At 43.7% G+C, this 25,100-nt stretch overlaps 1 protein-coding gene across 2 annotated transcripts in view; it reads right to left on the bottom strand.

Annotated features, from left to right (window-relative positions):
- Positions 1-2,611: 2,611 nt before the first annotated feature.
- KCNMB3 (potassium calcium-activated channel subfamily M regulatory beta subunit 3) overlaps positions 2,612-25,100 on the bottom strand; it is a 132,196-nt gene continuing 109,707 nt past the window's right edge. For both annotated transcript variants that reach the window (XM_078668011.1, XM_078668010.1), the window contains exons 3-4: positions 10,140-10,338; positions 2,612-3,519 (exon numbers count right to left, since the gene is read on the bottom strand). In XM_078668011.1, the coding sequence (XP_078524137.1) occupies positions 3,124-3,519; positions 10,140-10,338 (595 nt within the window). In that variant the 3' untranslated portion in view covers positions 2,612-3,123. The remainder of the gene's footprint in view (positions 3,520-10,139; positions 10,339-25,100) is intronic.

The following is a 25,100-nucleotide window of genomic DNA, read 5'->3' on the forward strand; positions in this document are numbered from 1 at the left end:
CTTCTCGCTCTAGCCTGGCAGCTGGGATAGTCAAAGGGGAGGAATCTGCTGGGGATAAAGTATCTTCCAGAAATATTGTTAAGAATTCAAGTAACTTTGGATTCCTGTAATAGGCGAGCACTGTTGAACTGATTCTGCATCATTTCTATGGTGCAAGACAACAGAAAGGATTTATGAAATTCCAAGAAATTTTTTTTTTCTCAAGTTAACTCCTTAATAATCTGAGCTGCAAGTTTGTTTACTCTCTTGTTTTCTTGATGTCCCTCAGTCGGTAACCACCATCAAGCCAAGATGATGGATCTCCTACTCACAATATGTATCCTCAGTTCACTTTCAGACATTGACTCATGGCAGTTCCTGTTCTTGTGTTCTGTATTTTCCCCTCTCGGTGGGCCTTCTCTTCTAATGCAGCCCGTGTATTAGTGGTGGGGAATTTAACGGAATGGCAAGCGAGTTGGACATATCAATCTTCTGCTTTTGTAATGTTCAATTGACAGCTGTGCACCTCTTTGGAGCCTTGTCCTGCTGAGTGTGAGAGGCTGTGGGGCATAAAGAACTTTGGTATCAGGGTGGCGGTACTAAATTGCTGAGGCGCTTACTGGCCAACTAGAGGCAGGGGGTGTAGTATAACTCAATGAGGGGAGCACGGGCTGAGGCAAAGATGCCTGAGGTCTTCCACCTACCCCATTACCTCACACACACACAGCAGAATGGAGCCTCTCTCTCTCCCCACTGGCCAATTGATCAGGTCGGGCTATCTGGGACTCTAGATTACGGGACACAGATATTTTTGTGTTTGGACAGATGGTGGTGATAACATACAGTCAGGAAGTCATCTGGGATATGTACAACTCCAGAAAGGTGGCCCTTTCAGTGCATCAGCGGAGAAAACAAAAGAAAACTAAGAAATGTTTCTAGCCTCCAACTCCTGAAGAAGTTACTGGAGGAAATGGCGCTAATGGTGAGATGGATTGTGAATGTATCTAGAGGTGTAAAGGGGCTAATGGAATCGTTGGAGTGGCTTTCTAAAAAGGTGTGTAATTCTGAGGCCAAGCAAGTTAAGGACGCTAGAAGGAAGGCTACATTATATCAAAATAATCACAGTACAACTCAGAGTCCTGCTTAGTCCCTGGAGCAGAGTAAAGAGGCAACTGAATCTTCATGACGCAAGAGACAACCAAAACTACTACATATTTCCAAATAAGCTCTTTGATTTCATGTATTCTCTTGAGCGAAGGATTAGCTAGCCATATTCCATCCCAGCAGAGGACCTAATGAGATCGATTGAGTACTTATTTATAGGAAGCAACATCCTGTCTGGAGGGTTCATTACTAGTTCAACTAAAGAGTAAAATATGGCTGCGAACAATGGGGTAATGATCACTTCAGAAGACTTAAACCTGATGTAGCTAATGTCATTACCGGATGCATTGAGGCCTTGGTAGGTATATATTTGTACTGGAGGCGAATCTGGACCACCCCTGAACTCACACACTATGTCCAGGCCCTGAAGGATGTGATCTCGGTAGATCGTTTCCACAAAATCCACTGGCTCAAAGAGCTCAGGAAGCTTTTGATAAAGCTAGATCTAACCCGTTTATGGGATGAACCGGACATATCAACCTTCCCCTCAAAAGATCAATTGAAAGTCATATACTGGGAAATGGCCCTGACTTCATCCCATAGAGCTTGCATGAACACTAACTTAACTGGCCGTTTTCTAAATTATAAATCATGGCCTTTTTGTGAAGCTTATTGGGATATTATCGAGAGTCCATTAGATCGTAAACTGTTTTTTCAGTTTAGGGTAGGATCACTTCCAGTTAAAGCTTTTACTTACAAATGGGCGCATCCCCCTGATGACAAATGTCATAAGTGTTTAGACATGGTTGAGACAACAGCCCACCTTTTCTTTGTATGCCCCCTTTATGTCGGTCCACGACGTAAATGGCTGAAACCCACCTGCTTAAACCTGGGCACCCGGCGGCATATAGAAGCCTTAAGGATATTAGAGTCAGACTGTACCCCTTGCAAAGTTGTTGCTGTAGCAAAATTTTTAAGGTGGGCCTGGATTATTCGTACACGTTGTTTGTTAGTACGATGAATGATGCTATTAATGCTGTTCCTTTATTATGAATAATTTTTATTGGATCCTATATATATTTTAACTTGATTTTTATCGACAGTAATCATTGGAATTGAATAACTTTTTATCTTGTGTATGGTTATGTACTATTTATTCTGTTTTGTGATATATGTAGTGTGCCTGCTTTTATGACATACTGTCGAATAAAGCTTTTGAAATTGAAATTGATATATTGCTATTGGTTACCTGTTACTTATTTTATGTTGCTTAGGTTCGGCTGTCAGTGTTAAAGATCTAGGCCCTGTATGTAAGGTCCTACATATGTTAGAAAGCACTGTATGGTTGTTAGAGTTAAAGTCACCTCCAATTTCCTGTTAAAGGTGTAAATATTTAGAGGTGCTGGTGTTGAACTATTTCAAAGTACATTGCTGTTTCATTTGTATTTTGTAAGAAAAGCAACATGCTCACTAAACACAATTGTAAAAACAAAACAACAAAAAAATTGTTTTGTTGCAATTTATTATCTGAATGATGATTTTTAAGAAACACTATAGTCCTCAACAAAGAGTTTAATTATGAAATATACAAAGACCAGACAAAAAATGTCTATCCATTTCAAAAACTGATATTTAAAAGCTGCGACTGTTGTTGGTAATAAGAAAGAGAAATAACCTAGATTTCCAAACACAAGTAACGTGTCCAAGAACAATATTGGTGCTTAATTCCAAGCAACATCTTGTGAAAGGTTGACAATTCAACAAACCTTTAAAAAAGTCAGAGTGCGAGAGTCTATTGCATGACATTCAAAAGACAGTAGTACTACGGATAATTGTAAGATCCATGTGGTTTTATAATCTAGGGTAGAGAGCAACACCAATTCTCTTCTCACTGCGTACATCTCCAACTATCACCAGTAGCCGTTCTAGAAAATTGCTATGTTTGACGATGTCGGTTAGGATTTTGAGATTTTCTGGAACATAATTCACTGCCTGGGCCTAACATTAAAATGTTTGCCTCTATTCGTTCGTGTTTCTCATTCACCGAAGTGGAGAGTGGTGCATACTTCTTAAATTTGGCCTCCATCTTGTTGTCAGCGGTCTGCTCTCTGGACCTTCGGGTACTGATCCAACATTGGCATGATCATCTTTAGTTGAACTGCAGTACTCCTCGCAAAGCACAGACAAATGCTGTGTAAGCTTCACCATCCCAACAATCAGTGCACCACCAATCAGCATCAAAGAGGGCCAAAAGAGGCAGTGGAAGACAATCATTCTGTCAAATTTCTTAATCAAGATCACATCCTCAGAGTTGCTGTCTGGGCTGTAGTAGCAGGAAAATGGAGTGTCATTTTTGTTGTCGAAGAAATCTTTTATGTCTAGGACAATGTTGAGCAAATCATTCTTGTTACGCTGGCACTTCGGAATGTAAAAACACTGTAGGAAAAGTAAACCACAATTAGACTTGGACTAAACTCAACAATAATGGAACTCTGACAACTTGGTACAAAGATGCAATATTTTCAAAACCAGATCAAAGATTAGTTCCTTAAATGTTATTCTTGAAGCCCCAAGTGTCTATATGCTGCATTAGGTGCCTACTCTAGGTGACAGGCCAGCTGGAATCAATGCGAGTTCTCCATTTCCCTCCCCCAACAATTAACAAATAATCCAAAATAAAGCATGTGATTTATTGAAAGTTGGCCTTAAATTATAATACCTTTCCTGTTACTTTATTCTGCTATACATATCTTTATCACACTTAGCTACGGCTATGACAGTAATGTTTTAGTCCTCTGTCACCAGATTACAGCAAGATATCCAGAATTTCAGGACCTGCTTTTTGCCATTAAGATACATTGTGAGAGACGTCACACATTTTTAGTTACATAAAGATCATGTGTTCCCCTTAAAACCTGGAGTTCCAAAAGAGGTCAATTCTCCAGCCAAGAACAATATCTATGAGGTCAAAAATCTCAAACAGTCCAAAAATGTTAGTTTACAGTAGTTGAAAGACTTTTAAATGCCCATCATAGACTGGAAGAATAGTGGATTACATGTACCTTATCAGGGGAGGTCCAGTACTTTCTATATAACACAATTTTTTAACTAAGCTCAAATAAGGATCTAATGTTCATTCTGCAAAACCATTAAAATCATATCCCACAATGATTTCTCTAGCTGCACTCGTATTTCCTGGCACTATTTTAATCTATATGCATCTGCCCCTCTAATTCCTCAGTATCCTTTCCCAAAAGTACTTTATAAACCATTAATGCCAGCTGTTTGTGGACAGCAGATCTTCTATACAGCTTACAGTCTGAAATATAATGTGCAATAATACTCAGTATAAGCAGAAAGTTGAATTTATCTTGGCATTTGCCAAGCTTACATTGCCCCTGTGGACTATGGAAGCACTAGTTAATACTTGCCCTGTCTATGCAAACCCTCATTGGATCTGTGTTTTACAAAGTAATATAGGAATATCTTAAGCTTAACAGCAGGATGTTCAAAAGTACCCGCGTCTGATTGTAATAAATATTTTGACCCCTTTCAACAGCTGGTCCTTTTCTCGGTACAACCGTGTCCACTGGGGTGAAATTAAGGAGCTCCTCCAGAATCTCACAGACCTCACTAAAATATAGAACTTTATAAATAAAATAAATCTGATCAACCTTGGTTTGACTTACTAGTTAAAGATGTGAAATAGATAACCCAATCTATGCTTTGTTCTTTCTTTATGTAAGACATCTATCACCCGCTTCAACTGCTTCCTCTTTTCTGATATGATCACAAATACGTTTTGGAAAATCTGTTGTTTTTTTATATTACTGGTTCATCTGCTTTCATGCTGACCATTAGTCTCTCTTTATTCTCAAAGTTGTGAATCCTGGCCACAATGTTCCTTTTGGTGTTTATAGGTGCCACCCTGAGCACTTTTTCTACTTTTATTAGGCATGCATGAGGGTTTTCCAACAGGGCGTAGCAGAGTTCCTGAACATATTTCTATAGTCCTTCCCTTCTTTCAGTGGTACCCCTCAAATCTAGGTAGTTGCATGCTCTTGCACTGTGACCAGCTGTTTCATGCTCAAATGTCTGCTGCCATTCTAATGTAACTCAGCCTGCATATGAATAAAAAGTCCCTTGAAATGGAAGTGAAGGAATGCAAGAAATATAATTTTAGATGTTCAAGCAAGATACATTATGAAAAATAATATTTCTTTCATAGTTGCATGTACTGTACTTTAGTTCCAGGTATGAGAGAGCACTTTACTCATTAAGCACACGGTGAATTCAGAAATCCAACATTTGTCATAAAGGCATGGGTTCTATTATAAGTACTGAAAGTAGCTTATGCCTGCCTAAGAAAGCGCTTTTGGCTGCTAGAATTTACTCCAATTATGTATTCTGAGATGGTTGCGTTTGCAGTCGGGAATCCTTTACATTCACTGCCAGCAGTATTGGGTAGGACCGCCTATACAGGATAGCATGCCCCATGCAAAGGTGGCGAATTGCTTGACATTGCTGCACACTAAATCCAAATACCCATTATGTTGGTGCCGGTAGTGTAAACACACCACAAAATTACACCGTTTTGCTGACTGTGCAAGGCACATCAACAGGGTTTCCCAAGACCTGGTGACCAATGCAGAAGATCCAGTGAATCACTACCATCCCCGAGGCTGACTGTTAAAAGGAAATTACAGAACATTAGACAGAGAACAATTTATATATTTCTGATTCTAATGATTAGAATTTTTTGATATTTTAAAAACCTCTCTGCTCTTCAGATAAATAGATTTTATATGATCATGTAGAGATATTCAGGAATCCAGTACTATAAAAAACTATTATTTTACTTCACAATCAGCCGTTTACTCAAGCAAACCTCTTACCTTTTCAGATCAAGAATTGTTTTTCAGAACAGTTATAGACAGCATACAAAACAATGTTTAATCGGTGTTTAATAAGAAAGGCTTCTTTTGTCCTGGGGATGGTTTTGGTAATCAAACATCAAAGCATCATACTAGTAACATAAGACTTTTTTCTATTTTAAGAACTTCTGCATTCAAATGGATTCCTCAGCTCTTGAATCTTTTCCAGGTGCCAGACTGGATCTGGAAATCTTACATAGCTCTCCTACGCTGATAGCTGGACTTTGGCTCCGTCTTGAATCCAGGATTCAGCCCTTGATACGCCATCTCAGCGGCGTATACCCAGATTGACTGATGTCAGTTCCTTTTTTCAGCACCCTTTGCTGCACCTCTGGATTTGCTTTCTAAAATGTTACTACTTGCAGTGTTTTCAGGGGTGACCCCCCCAAGTTCTGGGTTTGCAACTTGTTGCTCTTGCCAGTACAGAATATCCCTCTCAGATCTACATTACTTCTGTCTCTGGTGCCTAAGGTACAAGCATGCCACAGCCATCAAGGTGAGTGAGTCCAAACTCTTCATGGCATGGGCTCAGGATGAATGGTGCCTCTCCCAACCCTTTTGCTTCCTCCATATCCTACACTGGCTCATCTTCAACCAGCAAGTCTCTAAAATGGGCAGCTTACAAGGACAGGCCCTCCAGGAAGAAAAATCAAGAAGAGGGTTCTCAACATCTATCCTACTTGAGGGGTGAGTCTTAGTGATGTCATTCCTCCAACCAAGCCTCAACATCATTTGTGTAGCCTATTTTGATGGAGATGGACATAGTGCCACATTCAGCCGTGGTCATTGAATCACAGACTCCTGCTCCTCTCATGGAGTTTCAAGCCGCTGACCCTGCACTATTTGTGGTTTTCACTTGCTGGCCCTCGTCCATGCCATCTAACTCCCTCTGGTGAGCTCACAGGCACCAAGAAGCTATTAGGGCCTGAAAGACTAACTCCACAAGCTGCTTTATCACTGGTGCGGGCCACCCTGTGCATTGTCATCCTGATGTTTCTCTGGTGTTGCACAATCCTCCTCCACCAAAGGCCTTGCTAGTTGGTCCACCACTGGCGCCTGTGCTGCCCATGACACTATTGACAGCAAATTTTACCAAGTGAATTTTGGTCAGATCCTGATGCAGAAGACAGAAAACAGCTGTTTGAGGAGGGATCCCTTTACAGGTCCTTGCCACATGATGAATACCCTTGCAGCCTGATAGGGCTATTTGGCTCCGACTCATACCTCCTTCAGATGCTGGACGCTGTGTACCACATACACGATGATAGTGGTGAGATGGTCATCCTTCTTCGCTCCAATGCAAATGTCAGGGGCCTGTATACTTCCCTAGAGGTGCGGCTGGACTGCCCCTAGGGTCTCCCACTGAAAAAGTTGCCTTACTTATGGATATTCTTTGCAAGGCCACAGATGTCCTTGAACTACCTTTGGCTCTGAAGCCTGTGGCAGCTAAACCTCCTCAAACAATTTCTGCACCTAGAAACCTCCTATGTTGAACCTCAACGAGGTGTTGTTGGGCCCTATTTTTGGTCATGTGGAGCAAACTAGTATCTGCTCCTCTGGAGAACTATCAGGCTGTCCATCATTGTCTGGCTCCTGGGGCCCCAAAATGTTTGATGGTTCATCCAACCCCAGAGAGTAGTGTAGTCTTCTTCTTTCATTCAACTCCCACTGATAGGAAATCGAAAAGGATTAATGCTATGGGAATAAAAAACATCTCTTTAGGCATCCTTGCCCTTTACTTCATGAACACAACTTGCCTTTTGGCCTGTTAGCCCCATGTCCTTTTTGAGATGATGCAAATGGTCGTTCCATATCTCCCCAACCATCTCCGGGACCACTTTGCAGAAGCTGTGCATAGATGGCAAAAGGTAGCCAAGCAGATCTTTTGCTCTGGCCTGGATATGGTGGATCTAGGGATTTGGCCTCTGGGCTTTTCCACCACCATGCCTTACTGTGCTCCACTGGCTTTTTGGGGGCAATGTCTTGGCAGACCTTATGCCCTTTGATAAAGCGCTCCCCCTTTGAATAGAATGCCACGTCAGTAGTAGGGCGCTTCAAGCAAGGGCCACAGATCGGTCACTGTCCCGGGCTTCTCATGCTTGTCCTTTTCACAAGCCATGAAAAAACAAGAATATGCTTGAGTCCTGTCCATTTGGCGGAAACAATCGTCGCAGCCAGTGCAATAGCTTGGCAAATTCTATTGGAGCTACAAGTGGCACATGGCTCCTCAGGCTGTCCAGAGCTGCATCACTGTTCTTTCTCACTTGCAGAATGTATGTCGATGCCTTGGAGATTGGAGGTATGTGGTACCAGGTGAAGCAGAGATCACAACCTGCTTTTAGCTGCAGGTGACCAACCTGGCTCCCATGGTATTCCTGCCTTTGCCTTCATAGTCGATCATTCCATGTCCTGACGTACAATACAACTATGATGTAGTATGACACATGCATGGTGGCGTGGTTTGTTTCCTCATGAGACTCCAAATTTATGCCTGGAGATTTAGGTGTACAATTTGAATTGCTTTGATCTGCCTGCTGAGGTCATATCTGCCTGTCACCCAGCTACCAAACCAGTTTATTCTGGGCATCTGTGCCATTTTCTCGTTTGGTGTGTATGTATTTATGTATGTATTTTGCACTTATAAAGCGCGCTGTAACCCTACAGGTGTGCCAGGGCATGCTTACCTAATATGTTGTGCTTTTTCCTTTCCTTGGCCCGGCAAAGCTTTACCTTGGGCACTGTTAAGGACTATTTGTCAGATATTTTGGCTTTTCTTTTTTTGCCAGACCAGCCATGGTTTAAAGTCTTGTATAGTTATGCATTTATGAAGTGGTAGGACCTTTTGTTTCCCTTTCTCTCTGTGTCTCAGTGGTACCTTTTTGACTGGTTCTCAGGCACTTTGTTCCACGTGACTCAGTGTATTATTCTACCAACATTCTAACACCTCACCCCACCAAAGAGAAGAAGAGGCTGCACTACTAGGATCCTTACAGGACCCTCGGTTTTTACACTGACAAGACCAACAAGTCCCAGATTGATGATCAGCTTTTTATTGGAATATGATTTTCCAAATAAGGCAAAGTGATTCAAAGACAAACCATTCCCCGCTGTGTATCAAGATCTGCTACCCTCTTGCCAAGGACCCTTTTCCTGAGGGCATCGGGACTATTCCATCAGAATGAAGACCTCTACTTTGGCATTTTCCAGAAGTGTTCCTGTCTGGGGTATCTGCTGGCCTGTTATAAGGGCTCCAGTCCACACCCCCACTAGGCAATATTTTCTCAGCACTGAAATCCATTGGATTGCCCATTTTGCCAGATGTATTGCAGGAGTTCTTCATCTGACCATCGCCTCAGACCTGCCATCTTGGAGGTATTGATTCAAGAGAAGGGGAATCTACAACTAGACCGCTCCACCACTATCACTTAACTACAGTGTTTCTGATGTATATGTTATCTCCCTTACTGATGCTGCCCACCTCCCTGTTCTGAGGGGTTGTATATGATTTATAAGGTCCCAAGTTAGTTTTGGTGCACTGCAATTTCTGTCAATCTCTTCAGCTTCATCTCCGTTACGGAGCGCATGGAAAAGAGACAGGAAACTGATGCCATAGTGCTGAGGAAGTATTTTATATGACTCTATGATGCCATTTGCGGGAGGGGTTCCTACAGCTGAGAAGGAGCCGCGATGTACTTATCGGCTAATTCAACTGTCTAGATTCAGTATGATGCCTGAAGGATATTAACCCATTGCATGCGCGCGTCGGCCAACGGCCGTCGCAAGCACTACCTCGGTAGTGCTGCTCACGTCCGTTTGCCGACGCAGCCCCACCCACTCAATAGAACTCTCGCACCGCAGCGGGATTTGCGCCGCGGTTAAGGAGTTAAAAAGGTGAGAAATCTACACATAGGTTGAGTATCCATCAGAAAGATCATTGCCAAAGGTAAATAACTTGTTGCTTAGGTGCTTAAAGAGACATTCGGTAGTTCACCTTAATCATCAGTCATTTCAGAAATATTAGCAGCCACAATATTTTCTAGGTATGCATAATTCCTAATCCATTAAAAGGTGCCCAGGCCAACTACAACATATTGTAATAAATATATAGTATGTTTTTCTTACTTTTGGGGTTTTCTGAGCAGCTTCTTCATTATAATGTAAGATAGCTTTCTGACCAGAATGGGAGAGGTTGACAAGTATCTGAAGGCATGGATATTTGGACTGCACGTGACAGTCAACTCCACAGGTAAAAGAGCAGTCAACCCAGTCGTCCATTATATCAGTTTGGAGAGTGGTGCAATTAGATTCTTCTTTCCAGGCACTTGAAACAAAATAAAAATAAAAAATCACGATTTATTTTGTTCACTGTACATGATGTATTTTTCATTACCTACACATCAAATTGCAAAAGACATCTTTCTGTGGTCTTTGCAAACACTAGATAACAAAGCAGAGACACAATAGAGTGGAATGTTTCCATCCTTAATTCAGAATTGAACAAAACCACATGGGCCCTCATTCTCTAAACTGTACTGCATTTAGTTGGAAATGGATGTCCCTGACAGAGGGCACTGTGCCATGTTCTCTCCAGACTGTGTGAAGAATGGATTGGTTCCTATTGGTCCCTTCACATCTTGGAGAGACTTGAGAGCACAGCCAGTATCCTGAAAAAAAACTGGAAAGCTTTACCGTGCACCTTTTGCCTACCATCTTCCTGCACTGTAATTGTAGGTTGTGGACAGGGAAGGTTCCATTGCTGAGGGTAGACATGTCATGGACATGTGGCTCAGCCCCGTCTGGGATGGGTTCTGTGCTTTGCCATTGAGTAATCAGCCTTATATTGTGTAATGGATGGTAGGGGACAGTCCAGTAACAATTTTAGTTACCCACCTGGTGGTACCCTAAACCCATTTACATAATACATGAGAGAATATGAGGCTTGAGTAATGTGCCACCACTTTCGTATCTTACCTTTGGGTGGAAGGAACTGGGATAATTTATATCTCCGTGAACTCAAGAGAGATATTGAAGTCTGAGTTACACCTAAATACATAAATAACACCTGGAAGGATCTCTGTCTCAGTCAATACAATAAAACCAAAGAATTCTCTACCAGCCTGCATCCAGAATACACAAGATCCTTCTTCCTTTGGAAGGCTTTAAAATGTGATTTTTTTCCCCGCTCCTCCTGCATAGTGCTTAATAGGAAACCCAAAATGCAGAGCAGCCCTTCGATCTCAAACATAATATCTGGGAGACTTTACTGGAGTATTTATTAAATGTATGGAACTTACTTGTGACACCCACAAGGGAAGTTTAATCGACAAGTCTGTTGCAACACTCTTTTGAGCATTCCTATGCCAACATCCATCTCTAGGCCAGGACAGGCACACAGTAGTGTACTTTGTGCTGAACAACCAAAACTTATTTTTATTGTTAGTGATGTGCCAAGTAAAATGCTCACATATCTGTAACTTGTGGGGCTATCACTGCATCAGCATTACAGGGACCCCAAAGAAACTGGGGTCATCTTAAAAATACATCTGAGTCCAGGTACAATATGGTAGTGCCATATTGGTCTCCATGATTTAACTTGTAAAGCTACAGTACCAAAACCGACTGGGAGTGAACTTTGCTGCCAACCACTACCCAGCCTGCGTTTAGTAGTTGTAAAAAGAACTTGAAAGAGAGAGTAGCCTCACCCTATGGATGGATAGAAACATTGTGGCAAACTAAGCATTTTAAAGCATACTGGTAAAATAACATTGAGCAAAACTTCATGAAACTTCTTACACCAGGTTGTTGTGAGTCCCCAAATATTAGCGTATCCTTTATTTAAATTGCATTGATTTGAGGCCAAAGATGGAGAGACTGTGTTTTGGGGAATGTTTAATGCATTTGATTGACAGGAGTACATATGAGATAATTTAGCATTTCAGCTACGGAAGAGCATGTTCTCATTTACAGATAAAGTAGGGAACAAATGGGTACGTAAAAACTACAGTTTGAAGTAAAGAAGTTCAATTACTCGCACAAGAAAGTATTTTGTATAGTGAGAATAGCAATAATATCGATTAAGCTCCCAACCAATTAAATTTCTATATTTAGGGAAATTGAAGGATAGATTTTCTCATTATGATCAAGATCTTCTTAGGTTCAATAAATTCTTGTTTTTTTTGTCTTACACTCGGTCACCACTAGGAATCTTCCAAAATATTAGAGGTAACAAGAACGGTCAACTTTACCATCCTTGGGCCCTGCTTCATGAAGTGAAAGGACAGATCCACCCTGTGTTTCCTGTGCAAAACTGAGTTTGTGGAGTGAATGTAATGCATGCACAATGTGATTGCAGCAAGTGTCCTGTTTTTGCAGATCCTTGGGGGATCCACTGTGGCTGAAGAGATCGCACAGAAGCGGATCTCTAATCAAGAAGTTAGCAGGAAAGTCTAGAGCCAAGGCCAAAGCGATTACGTTGCCTGCAGTGATCCCACTTCCAGTAGCGTAATGGTTGCTGGGTGTGTATGTAAAGTCCATGCAGTATGTTATCTAATCCCTTCGCTGTGTTCGTCGACCAACGGCCCTCGCAAGCACTACCTTCGTAGTGCTGCGCACGTCCGTTGGCCGCCATGGCCCCGCCGACTCCACTAAACCGCCGCACCCCATTATCAAATAATGGTCATAGCAAAAAGCCTGGACCACACTACAGATGTAGCAGTTACATCACCAGAGACATTGAGGTCAGACAGCGCCATAAAAAAATAAGCATCTGCAATGCAATAGGTCTCACATTTACGCGGGTTTGAGCTATTGGCATTGTAAATGACAATGCCTTTTTTTATGTTTTGGTTTTTTAAACATAAACAAAAGGCATTGTCATTTGCAATGCCAATAGCTTAAACTCTCGCAAATGTGAGATCTATTGCATTGCAAATGCTTGAAGGCATCGCTGAGGTGCCCCCTTCTGTGTCCCATGGCGCCTGAAGAGCTCCCTGTTTGCTATGAGTTAAATAAACAAGTCGGTGGTCACAACTGCACACCAGAGACCCTCCTGCAGTAAGAGAAACTCATCAAAGAAAATAGTGCTTACAGAATAAAGAAGACGTACCGTGTAACAACCAAAGTTTATGTTCATCTTTGGGATATTTGTAAAGCGCATGGCTGCTCAGGGGCTTCCCAACACTGAGGAGAAGAGGCAGAGGTGGTGACGAAAAACGTCGGATCACTGACAGAATATTGACAGACACAATTCCGACCTACAAAAATATCGAGGTAAAAATATAGAATGCCAGAATATCGACTGCCTATCTGCAAACAGGTAAGTACAAAAATATCGACTCCAAAATATCGATTGTAAAAAATATAGACTGTCAAAATATCGAATTTTTTAAATGTCTTAAAATTAATTTAAAACTAATATAATGATAAATATAATTAATTTAAACATACTTAAAATAATTGAATAAATGTTAAATTAATAAATAATTAATGTAACTTTAAAATAAAAAAATAAAAAATTTAATATATATATAAAATTGGTGGGAATCGAAGTCCCTGCAACGGTACATTGAGGTGAACCGTATACCCCGTGGGCTACGGATCTTGACAGCCCCAACATATGATGAGCCCAACCCCAATCTGATGAAAGAGTGGGCTGAAATTAATCTTGATGCCTCACGTCGACAAGTTCAAGTCCTTATCAAATATGCTGACATTGACAAAGCAAGTTTGCTAGTAGAAATAGCAGCAATTCATGAGGAGCTGAAAACTGTGGGGGACGATGATGAGAAGGAAAAACTATTCAAGGCAATGAATGAGCGCCTTAAAAAAGAAGAAACAAAAATTGTGGATAGAAAATCTTATAAATTCCAAAGGGATCGTAATGATTACGAGATGGGACAGATTTTCACCTTCTCACGTAAATATGATGCAGCACGTAAAGGTGCTACCAAACCTCCTCCCAAAGCAAAGAATATCCAGCAACGAAAGAATAACACTACACTAAGTGATTCCTCGATCACAACGCTCAGTTCTGAGCCTGAAACTGAGTCTGACTCAGACCGCCATAGATCGGAACAGGCAGTCGGTCTTATTAAACCTACTCCAGGCCAAGAAATTGATTTTTTATGTCAAGAAAGGCTAAAAACTTTGAGATCTCACACACGACCTGGAAAGGGAGAAAACACAACAACTTTCAGAGGCGCCAGAGGCGGCGGGCGTCAAAGAGGAGGCTTTCAAAGGAAGTGGAAAAGAGGTGGAAAGGGGCAGGGGCCTGTAGCCCCGGAATAACAAATGAAGCAAATAATCGGACTGTTGTGAATCTAACAACGCTGGTTTTATCCACCAAAGAAGAGAAAATCCTCAGATTGGGACTGACGTATGCTGCACCTTGCGATTTCAACTATCCAAATACAAGATGTGATATATACAAAGCGGTGAGAAAACTAAAACTCCGTAAGTTCTACGCTTTGAAGGACAAGTCTAGTTATTCTCGAACTCAGGCCGCGGAATTTGAGAATGAGCCGACTGAAATGTCACAAGGTACTCGAACTATAACAGAACTTTGGCTAACTGAAGGGGCAGGTTATGATGATCCGACTGTGGTGATCAACAACCCCGACAAGTTTGATCATTGGGGCAACAGAATTTCAAGTGAAACACAATTCAGGCCACCCTCAACCTTTTGTCCAGTGTTACCTCGTGATAATTTGGACATATTTCATGAAAATGTGGTGGCTGACCTAAAGGAACTACAGATCCGGACTGGAAAAATCAAAAGGAAATGTGACAAAGAGCTGCAACAATATAAAACACTTATTGCCAAACTAAATAAGGAAAAAGAACTAATTGTGAGAAACAGTGACAAGGGAGGAAATGTTGTGCTGATGTCTAAAGCTGAATATGATAAGGAAGCCTATGCCCAGCTGAATGATCGTACATGCTACGAACGCATACAGATCAATACATTAGCAACTATTAAAGCAGATTATCATCGGAAACTCTCAAGATGGAAATCATCCAAACTATTAACTGAACCTGAATTCAAGTACTTAAAAAATGACAACCCAATCACACCCATTTTATATTTTATCCCCAAGATTCATAAGGACCCCTTACATCCACCAGGCAGACCGATTATTTCAGCCAGGGGCAGCCTATTAGAACACACTTCTGTTTATATAGATTATTATTTACAGGGGTATGTGCAACAATTAGGCTCCTATGTTCGTGACACCGGGGATTTTTTGTCAAAAATCAAGGATGTTGAATGGGTTAGTGGTGATTGGCTGATAGCCTTGGATGTATCCTCGCTCTATACGAGCATTTCGCATGATGATGGCATTAATGCAGTCGAACATTATTTGTCCAGAAGGGATACTAATGAACATGACCATAATGTGATGCTATTAGAGATGTTAAAATGTTTCCTTGTCAACAATGTTTTCCTTTTTAACCAACAATTGTATCGCCAACTACAGGGCGTGGCAATGGGGGCCAGCTTCTCCCCAAGCTTTGCATGTTTACACATGGGAGCTTGGGAGGAGCTGGTCCTGGGCCATGAGTACCGCCACAACATTCGCAACAATTTAGTTGCGTGGTTTCGATTCATAGACGATCTTTTGGTAATCTGGCGGGGCAGTAAGGTTGATGCACTCAAATTTATTGATGATATCAATAATAATGAACTGAATTTGAGATTTACAGCGACACTAAGTCCGGATAGTGTGACGTTTCTTCACACTGAATTTTATATAAAGGATGGCCGGTTGGAATCTAGAATTTTCCGAAAAGCGACTGCTGGCAACAGCACACTACATGCGGCCAGTGCACACCCACCATATTTGATATCAAGTATCCCCTATGGTGAGATGTTGCGATTAAGACGCATATGTAGCAATCCTATTGACTTAAAGAGAGCACAGGACCAGAGTACCACTCGTTTTTTGGAGCGAGGTTACTCGAATCATTTGATTCAGAGAGCCAAAGACAAATCTATGGCTGTATCTCGGGAGGTACTACTGACCGGGAATAGCAGCAGGCATGAGGGGAAATTAGACAATATAGCAGCTGAGACTCCTGGTGACAAAAATTGTTTTCGAGTGATTATTGGATTTAATAGACAACATCAACAGATTCGGAAAATACTCAACAAACACTGGCCTTTGGTTACCCACGACTCTATTATAGGCAATAGTCTCCCGAAGCTAGTCTCCCTCACATTCAGCAGGGCTCCGTCACTGCGAGATCATGTAGTGGTTACTAATCCAGAACCCTATATTAAATCTTCCTGGTGGGAGGACAATAAAGGTTTTTATAGATGCAAAACCTGCAAAGCTTGCATCCATGGACAAAACACGAAAACCTACAGGGACGGGTTCACCAATATCCAACATTCTATCACCCAGGTATTAACATGCAAAACCGAATATGCGGTGTATATATTGGAATGCCCCTGCTTACTTAAATATGTGGGCAGTACGAAGAATGCTGTTCACATACGTATTCTCCAACATCTGCGGGCCATTAACAACAGTGATAACACCTATCCAGTGGCCCGACATTTTAGAGAGTACCATCGCAGTGACAGCACTCAGCTTAGATACTGGGTGATTGATTCAATCATGAGCAGCAGGAGAGGGGGTGACAGGAATGCTAAATTGAGGAAACTGGAGACTAAATACATTCTACTTCTTAACACCAAGTCACCTATGGGCCTTAACGTAACGGAGGACTTATATACATGTTTGCCTTGATGCAATACAAAATAAAGAATGTAATTGCCGTTAGAACTAGCAGGGACTCTCCATATTGGATTTCTTTTATAAGAATCACCCGGCTGGGGGATTCTGTGGAAGAACCATGTGGAGGTTAGATGAAGTACTAATAAATTGCAGTAGCTGTTAGATAGGTGAAATTATTTGATTAGGTGGTGGCATTTATAGTTAATATTTGGACTGTGGTGGGTCTTTATTCCCAGTCAGTCTGTTAATATTAGACACAGTATTTTATTCACTTATGATCATTGAGCAGGACTAAGGAAAATAACATATCTCTTTATTTGGAAAATGGGGATATAACTAACAGGGTACAGGGTGGCAGGCTGTACTCTAAGCTTTACCCCGGATTATTTACTCAACCAATACAACATTAATACTATGGATATATGTGGAAAATTAGTGCGTTTTGGTGAACATTATCTGCGCCATCTTGCCTCTTCCCCTGATGCCACACTTTTGTCGTGCGCGCCCGCCATTTTAAGATGCCCCGATCAGAACAAACCCTTTTGCATGCCGCTGGCCCCTGACATAGCCCTTTGCCTTCGCTAAGCCTGCACGCTGACCACCCCCTGCTTGCACCTGCCTTGAGTCATAAACCCCTCTTCGGCGCTGCTCTGCCCCAGGCCCTCATCCTGTTCCCAGCGCGACACCTCCCTGCTTTCCTTTCATGATCTCCGGCCCTTAGATGCAAACCCCCTTTTTCCCCGTGTGCCCGTTTTTTCCTCCCCGTTCCCAAGCCGACACCCAGCTCTGCCGATACCATCCTTGCCCCTCCCCGTACAATAGAAAGCTTCCCCCATCAAAGAATCCCCGGGTTGATCAAAGCCCCCCACCCCATGAGATCCAATCAAACTCCCCACATTCCGTGAATCGGCGGATTATCCAGCTGCGCGATGCTCATCACCTGTTGTGACTAGGGTGGGGACTTCAACTGTAAATGTGTGTGGGAACGGGCCCAAAGGGGAGTTCCGAGAATGTCTTTTCCGTACATCAAAGCTTTTACATGTATGTGTAATCTACAATAAAGTCATAAATGTGGGTATAAGAGGCCAGGCCTGAGAAATACAGTTAGAGCACCTCAGAACGATACCTTCTGTCCGTTTCGTTGTGTTCTCCTCGGAGAGAATAAAAAAACCTTGTTTCCTGCTTTCCAGTCTCCAGCGCCTGCCTCTTCATTGATTTAAATAACTAGAGGGTCACAGAGGCAATACCGCCGGGCAAATATCGATTGTCCCCGACCCGATTGAACTTTTTACAATTGGCGTCCCAAGCGTGGGGCCCATCAGCGACTCGTGGATCCAGTGGGAGAGGTCCCGACGACAGAGTGAACGACTGCAACGATCGGGAGAGCTCTTGCCCAATAGACCCTCGTCTGGCAGCCGATCATCCGAACTTCACTAGTTCCGAACAGACCTCTCTCGAGTGATCTACGGTCCTGACTGGGAACCATCAGGAGTGCCGTGAGAAATACGAGAAAAAGAGGACGATCGGGCGCTGGATTCGGAAGACAAGAAACTGTCCACATGGTCCGGGTAAGGTCGTGTTGCCACGACAAGTTGCGAAATTTGTTTTGATTGCTTGATTGTTCAAAATACTAGTATTGCTCTGTTTATTTTTATTTGGAGATTCACTGTCTGCAAACGGAGAAACAACAGGCTCCCTCTCCCTTTGCAAGCAGTGGAGGATAGGTAGGGTAGCAGCCGTGCTTGTTCTTTTTCTCCCCCACTCAATAATTGCTTGAAACTGAACTGTTGTTCACAAACTATTGTTTCCTGGAGATTCCCTGTCTGCAAGCAGGGAAGAGACCACCCTTTTTGCAGATAGTGAAAAGGGTAGGTAACGCAGATCTTTGCGGACCTACTCATTCTCCCCATTGTTATTTATTGGTCGTTTGGTTTTATATTTTTTTTTGATCCATGAGGTATTCACTACCTGCAAACAACGTAGAATAGAAATATTCTGTCTAGTCTTTGCACCTAGTGATAAGATAGGCAGTGCTGACTTTTTAGTCCCTCGTAACGAGCCGTCATGTCTGTCTTCTCCCCACTGATAAATAGCCTGTTTAGCCCGGACCGGGTGTTAGAGGTGGACCATATGGCTCCACTAGAAGGCACCCCTAATAAGGACATGTTCATAAACTATGGGTTAGTCACCATAGCTTATAATAAATTATGGCACAGGTATACCGAAGATAGCCAAGACAAACAGTGGCCACTGGCAGGATCCTTTGACCTTGATAAAATAGAAACGTTAGAAATAGCCCTTCGAAATAATAAAACGACGCCAATTATGCTCGACAGTCTCGGTATGTGGCGCAGAGAGGCTACGAAACGACAGAGAAAAGACGAGGATAAACCAAGTAGGGAAATATACCGACAGGACAACCCCAGGACACCGCTACCCACAACTTATCCCCCGACACTATGCAAAGGACGACCAGACTTAGGGTCAGACCAATGCGCTTTTTGTAGGTATGTCGGACACTGGAAAGCCCAATGCCCGACTCTACTGAGCGTGAGTAAAGGCAAAGGGCCGACAAGAACGACAGACCGACAGTACGAGAAAAGGCGCGAGACAGAGAAGAACCCGACTTACATAGACAGACCAGACAGAACCACCACGTTTGATTATGCCCGATGGCACAGATTTCGCCAGGAAAATCTCAGCGGCATGCTCAAGTTCTCCTAGGTCGGGCAATGTCAAGACGGGAACCCAGCCTCGTTTAAAATTCACAGACGGAAAGAGATAATTATGACCAATAACTGTTTTTATATTTGTCTTGGGTCTTTGTATGTCGTACTTGTACTGTCCCCCGTCTGAGTTTGTGTGTATGTAATGTGCAAATCTGCGTCATCCCTCTACACGTGTTTCCGTGTTACTCGACCCCTGTTAGCAGAAACTTAGCATAAAAGCAACCTGGAAAGAAAGAAATGATAAAACAAAATCCGTAGACCATTAATAAACTTGAACTTTTAATTTAACACAACAAACAAGGAATAATAACGATAAACTGTAGAAAATGAAAGTCAAACAGAACATTCGCCCCCCCCCATTCTGGAACCTTCCAAAGTAGGGCAGGGTTACGGCTACGCCCAACCAACGGCAACCCATATAAGGCGAGCCCCGCCGCCAACTCTTGGTCAGGAAATCTTAACGTATGGGGGAGCCGGAGGAGAGGCAGGAGCCCGCAGCCTGGGCATTTGCAGGTAGTCCCGCCACATGTCTCCTTGGCCGGCCGCAACGGGCCTGGAAAGACTAAGGTAGTCCCGCCACATGTCAAGAGGAGAACGAGGCACCTCTTCCTTTTCTCTTCCGTCACAGCCGCAGCAGTCCTGGACGGCGGGATGTCCTGCACGTACCTCCACAACAATTTGTCCAAGTTGGGCTGGGAGGGAGAGGCGACGCGGACGAGCCTCTCCCACCTCCACCGGTAGGAGGTTTCCCAGCCCCCAGCCCGACGCCGAACACCCCCAGTCAGGCGATGGTGCCCATACTTCCACAGCACCGGACACACAATGGTGGCACCCCAGTATTTGCGCAGCACCGAACGTACAATGGTGGCACTTGGGGAACACCGGATGTGGAGAGGCCTTCATGCGGGGCGATGAAAAGGAGCGGCATGGAGTGCACCGGGAGAAGGAGACGATGTGAACGAGTCTCCCTCGCCCCCCCAGGTGGGGGCATCACAGCTGCACCCCAGCTGAACGTCCCGCTCTCACAAAACAGGGACCTCTTCCTTTCACTCCGAAGGGTCTCTTCCATTCTTGCAAACTCGACGAGAGTGGCCCCTGTAGGGCCTCAAAATGGCGTCTGGATCCGCTGGAAGGCGGGCCCCGGCCACTAGAGTAACTTTGGCCAGCCGTATAACTCGAACATTTGTCCCATGGAGCACGAGCCCCCATCTCCGACAGCATCTCCGCAGCCTTGAAGATCATACAAAGGTCCCCGGCGGAACCTTCGGCCTTTGCAGGTTTCCGGTAAGGGACGGCTGCCTCGATCGCCAACGAAACAAACATGACATTGCCACACCTTCTGTTAGCGTGAATTCTAGAACTGCCGAAAAGGACTCTGGTCCAAACTGCCAGTAATGGAAACATTTCCCCCTGATGCTGCTTCCGGACTGTGCCGGCCCCGCCCAAAATGGCGCTGGTATCAATCGGAACTTACGAACACCTCGTGGTGTTCCTTCGCACTAATATAAACTTGATGTTCTGAGATTTTATATGATCCTTTGTACACTTGGCTAGAAAAGACGAAGAGAACTCACTCGACGAATAGTGTGAAAAGATCCCCGTTACAAATGTTGATTACGAATGTACAATGTATTATATTTTTATAACTGATGTAAACCCCATTTACGACGCACACGTACGGTATGCATATAGGAAATCTGATTACAACTGTTATGATTATGCTTCTAAATTATGAAAATATATGCCCCCGAACCCCCAGCCAATTAATAGACGTTTTAGTCTCTTACAAATGAATGAGTAAAACTTTCCGATGTTTTTATTGCTGCAAACGACACCCCCCACTGTACGCACTTTAGCCATTGCCACGACCGACCAAATACGACCGCACCCTCATAATCCATATGCTGAAATGATTTTGCAAAATAAAGTCTTTGAAACTATGGACGGGTATTGCATGCTTTTTTTTAAAACAATATGGGATGGGTGGGAAAGTTCTTTTCTGTGCACCCTACTCTGCTCTCTCTTTAAGGTTAAAAGAAGATGGTTGCCCAGCCCTGGAGGACGGATCGGATCGACAACACGACACTCCGCCTTCAAAGTACGCGACTGACTCATGGACTCTCGCGTAGAGGAAGACCTTGACTTCCAAGGATGGGTAAAACGAATGGTGTAAATGAGGGAATGTAAAAGGAGGGTGAAATGAAATAATGTAAATATTATAAAGTACAACGTTCCAAAGTAGCAGGGACCCAAGAACTGAAGAACTTTAGAACGCCACGGCGTTGAAAGAGGTTTAAGGATCCCGATAGTGAGATATATCCTTTGACTAGATACCTCGCACTAGGCACCTCTGGTTTCCTTTTTATGTTTCCCCGCACACGCCCTACATGAACGCACTACCCCCCCCCCCCTCGACTCCGGAAACCATATCCCCGGGGACCCTGCCCCAAGGAGGAAAGACGAGTAAGAGGTAAGTAAAGGACTTATGAACCCATGTATTTGAATGCGCGCGAATGCTGTCTCCCCCACCCCCCTTTTTTTCCTCCCTCTGCAGGTTACATCAGAGATTACAGCCAAGGTGTGGCGAAGATCTGAGACCTTGCCATGTCTAAATACACGAAACGGACTAGCGCCGCAGGGTGGTGTCTAAGCACGCCTGCAAACTACTCACGTATCGAACAGACCCGGAAAATTAGCACAACTTGATAGAAAGTGATCACCCTTAAACCAGACCGGACGAATGAACCCATGTCACGTATGATGCGAAACTGTGAGGGAATGTGTGTGTGTGTGACTGAGGCGTTGACCCAACTGGTCAAAGGACCGAGAATGCGAGAAAGTGCGACGAAATGGTACCTCCCTTTTTTCCTTCTTTCCTTTTCTCAAAGCACGTCCCCTCTACCCTGTCTAATGCTCAAACTGCATGATTACAAGATTCTAACGCGGACTCGTGAATACCCTTTACTGTGAAATGCCCTAAATAGCCTTTCTTGAATACACTGCCACCCTCTCTGTTGCACGTGTACTATTTAGCCTGCCGTTGCACTCTCTCTCTCTCTCTCTCTCTCTCTCTCTCTCTCTCTCTCTCTCTCTCTCTCTCTCTCTCTCTCTCTCTCTCTCTCTCTCTCTCTCTCTCTCTCTCTCTCTCTATTTTTTCACTACCACTCTTCCGAGTGGTTAGCCCCGAAATTGGCAGATTGCCACCCCTAGCACACCACCTAATTGGCTTCAAATACCGTCAGTATTTGCACAAAAACTTGTCTTTAATACAATCACCCTGAAGCCGCGTCATTACCTCTCCTTTTTCGCTAGAAGTCAATGAACCCAGGTTGGGCCGTAAGGGAAAGGACAGGTAAGACGACAGAGGTTCCCTAATCTGACCCGAAATAAGGGAACTACATGTCAACGGCTCCTACAGTATAAAACAAGGACCTCAGAATACGCGACCCTCCCCTCCCCGAATTGTCGCAATACCCAAACCGGAAAAGTGACCACCCCCGTTACCTCCCCTGTCTATGTCCCTGGTTGTTTCCCATAAAACCCCTGTCCTTCCTAGTTAAGTAACCGGGCTGTAAAAGGTTACGTAGGGCCCAGAATGATGTTTTACAAGGTTAACAGACTAGACCAAGGTAAAAAGAAATCATCAAAATGAACCCCGCAGTAGTTGAAAAACAGGATGCACCGATAGAAAGGAAATGTTTAGCCATGTTCGTCTCTCAGCAAAATACCTGTGTAGTACCATGTTGACGACTCACTGTACCCTTTTGTAAATGTGAAACTCTAGAGAACGGCATATCTTTGCCAGATTTGTCTCCCGAAGGTGGGTTACCATCAGATGAACTGTCATGCCTGTAATAAATAATTATGAAGGAAAGTCATAGTAAATCCAACAGGTCCGCCACCGGTCATTCATATGCCAGTTGTGAACATTAAATATAACGGACATTTTCATTCTTTGCCTGGAGCTGGGAGGGAAATAGACTTTTTGATTATCTCCATCTACAAATTTTCTAAAGACTGTCTTTTCAAACTTGTTTAAGGGTACTGCTGTTGGAGGAGAGAAGGACCGGATGTGGGAGCACGAGGCCTGACTGCAGACTAAGGAACACCTGCGACATTAGCCAAGGCGAGACCACGACTGAAAAGAGCTGCAGGACGAGGCACTGTTTCTGACAACATGAGAAGAAAGGGTCGACCTGATGCCCCTGCTCGATGTCCAGTACTTGTCGACAAGTCCCCGCTCTCTGAATTCGGTCACATGCTCGCCTATTTGAAGTCTCTCGTTCTCCTAGTTTGTTCCTAATTTGGCCTTGCTCCATCCCCCTTTTTCCTCTGACCTACCCTATGGACTGTTTTGAACGCTCTTCTTCCATCGGAACTTTCTGACAATCACCTCAAAGGACACAGGGCGAAAAGGACCTTTCCGACCAGAAACGCGAGGAAAGGGTCGTGCCCTGCAACGCAGAACTTAGAACAGAGCTGGACTCGTAGCTCCACCGCCGGTGCTCAACAGCGCCAACGAAAGACCACAAAGAACAATGAGAACTCGTAAACTTCGAACATTTGACATCCTCAATCACCGTTTTTTATGCCTCATTTCTCTCCCAGCCGCCATTGTATTGATCCTGCTCCAATCCGAATCCGAAATATGTATTAACCTGCCAGTTCACGTTATGATATGTACTTGCTGCTCGCCGTTTTTGTATTTCATTCCTATGACTTTCCTGCTGAACAAATTTATCAAAGTTTATCAAATAGGTGCACCTCCTAAAAAAACTAGAAACCTCAAAATGTATTGTTTACAACTCTTTTTCATCTAGGGTTCCTACCGTTTTCTTTCTCATGCTCACCACAGTAGAACTGAATAGAAAATGAACCAGCAAGATGTCTTGAATATGTTAAAGGGAGGACTGTGGAAAATTAGTGCGTTTTGGTGAACATTATCTGCGCCATCTTGCCTCTTCCCCTGATGCCACACTTTTGTCGTGCGCGCCCGCCATTTTAAGATGCCCCGATCAGAACAAACCCTTTTGCATGCCGCTGGCCCCTGACATAGCCCTTTGCCTTCGCTAAGCCTGCACGCTGACCACCCCCTGCTTGCACCTGCCTTGAGTCATAAACCCCTCTTCGGCGCTGCTCTGCCCCAGGCCCTCATCCTGTTCCCAGCGCGACACCTCCCTGCTTTCCTTTCATGATCTCCGGCCCTTAGATGCAAACCCCCTTTTTCCCCGTGTGCCCGTTTTTTCCTCCCCGTTCCCAAGCCGACACCCAGCTCTGCCGATACCATCCTTGCCCCTCCCCGTACAATAGAAAGCTTCCCCCATCAAAGAATCCCCGGGTTGATCAAAGCCCCCCACCCCATGAGATCCAATCAAACTCCCCACATTCCGTGAATCGGCGGATTATCCAGCTGCGCGATGCTCATCACCTGTTGTGACTAGGGTGGGGACTTCAACTGTAAATGTGTGTGGGAACGGGCCCAAAGGGGAGTTCCGAGAATGTCTTTTCCGTACATCAAAGCTTTTACATGTATGTGTAATCTACAATAAAGTCATAAATGTGGGTATAAGAGGCCAGGCCTGAGAAATACAGTTAGAGCACCTCAGAACGATACC

This window comes from Lissotriton helveticus, chromosome 11 (genome assembly GCF_964261635.1).
Source record: "Lissotriton helveticus chromosome 11, aLisHel1.1, whole genome shotgun sequence".
Taxonomy (NCBI): Eukaryota; Metazoa; Chordata; class Amphibia; order Caudata; family Salamandridae; genus Lissotriton; species Lissotriton helveticus.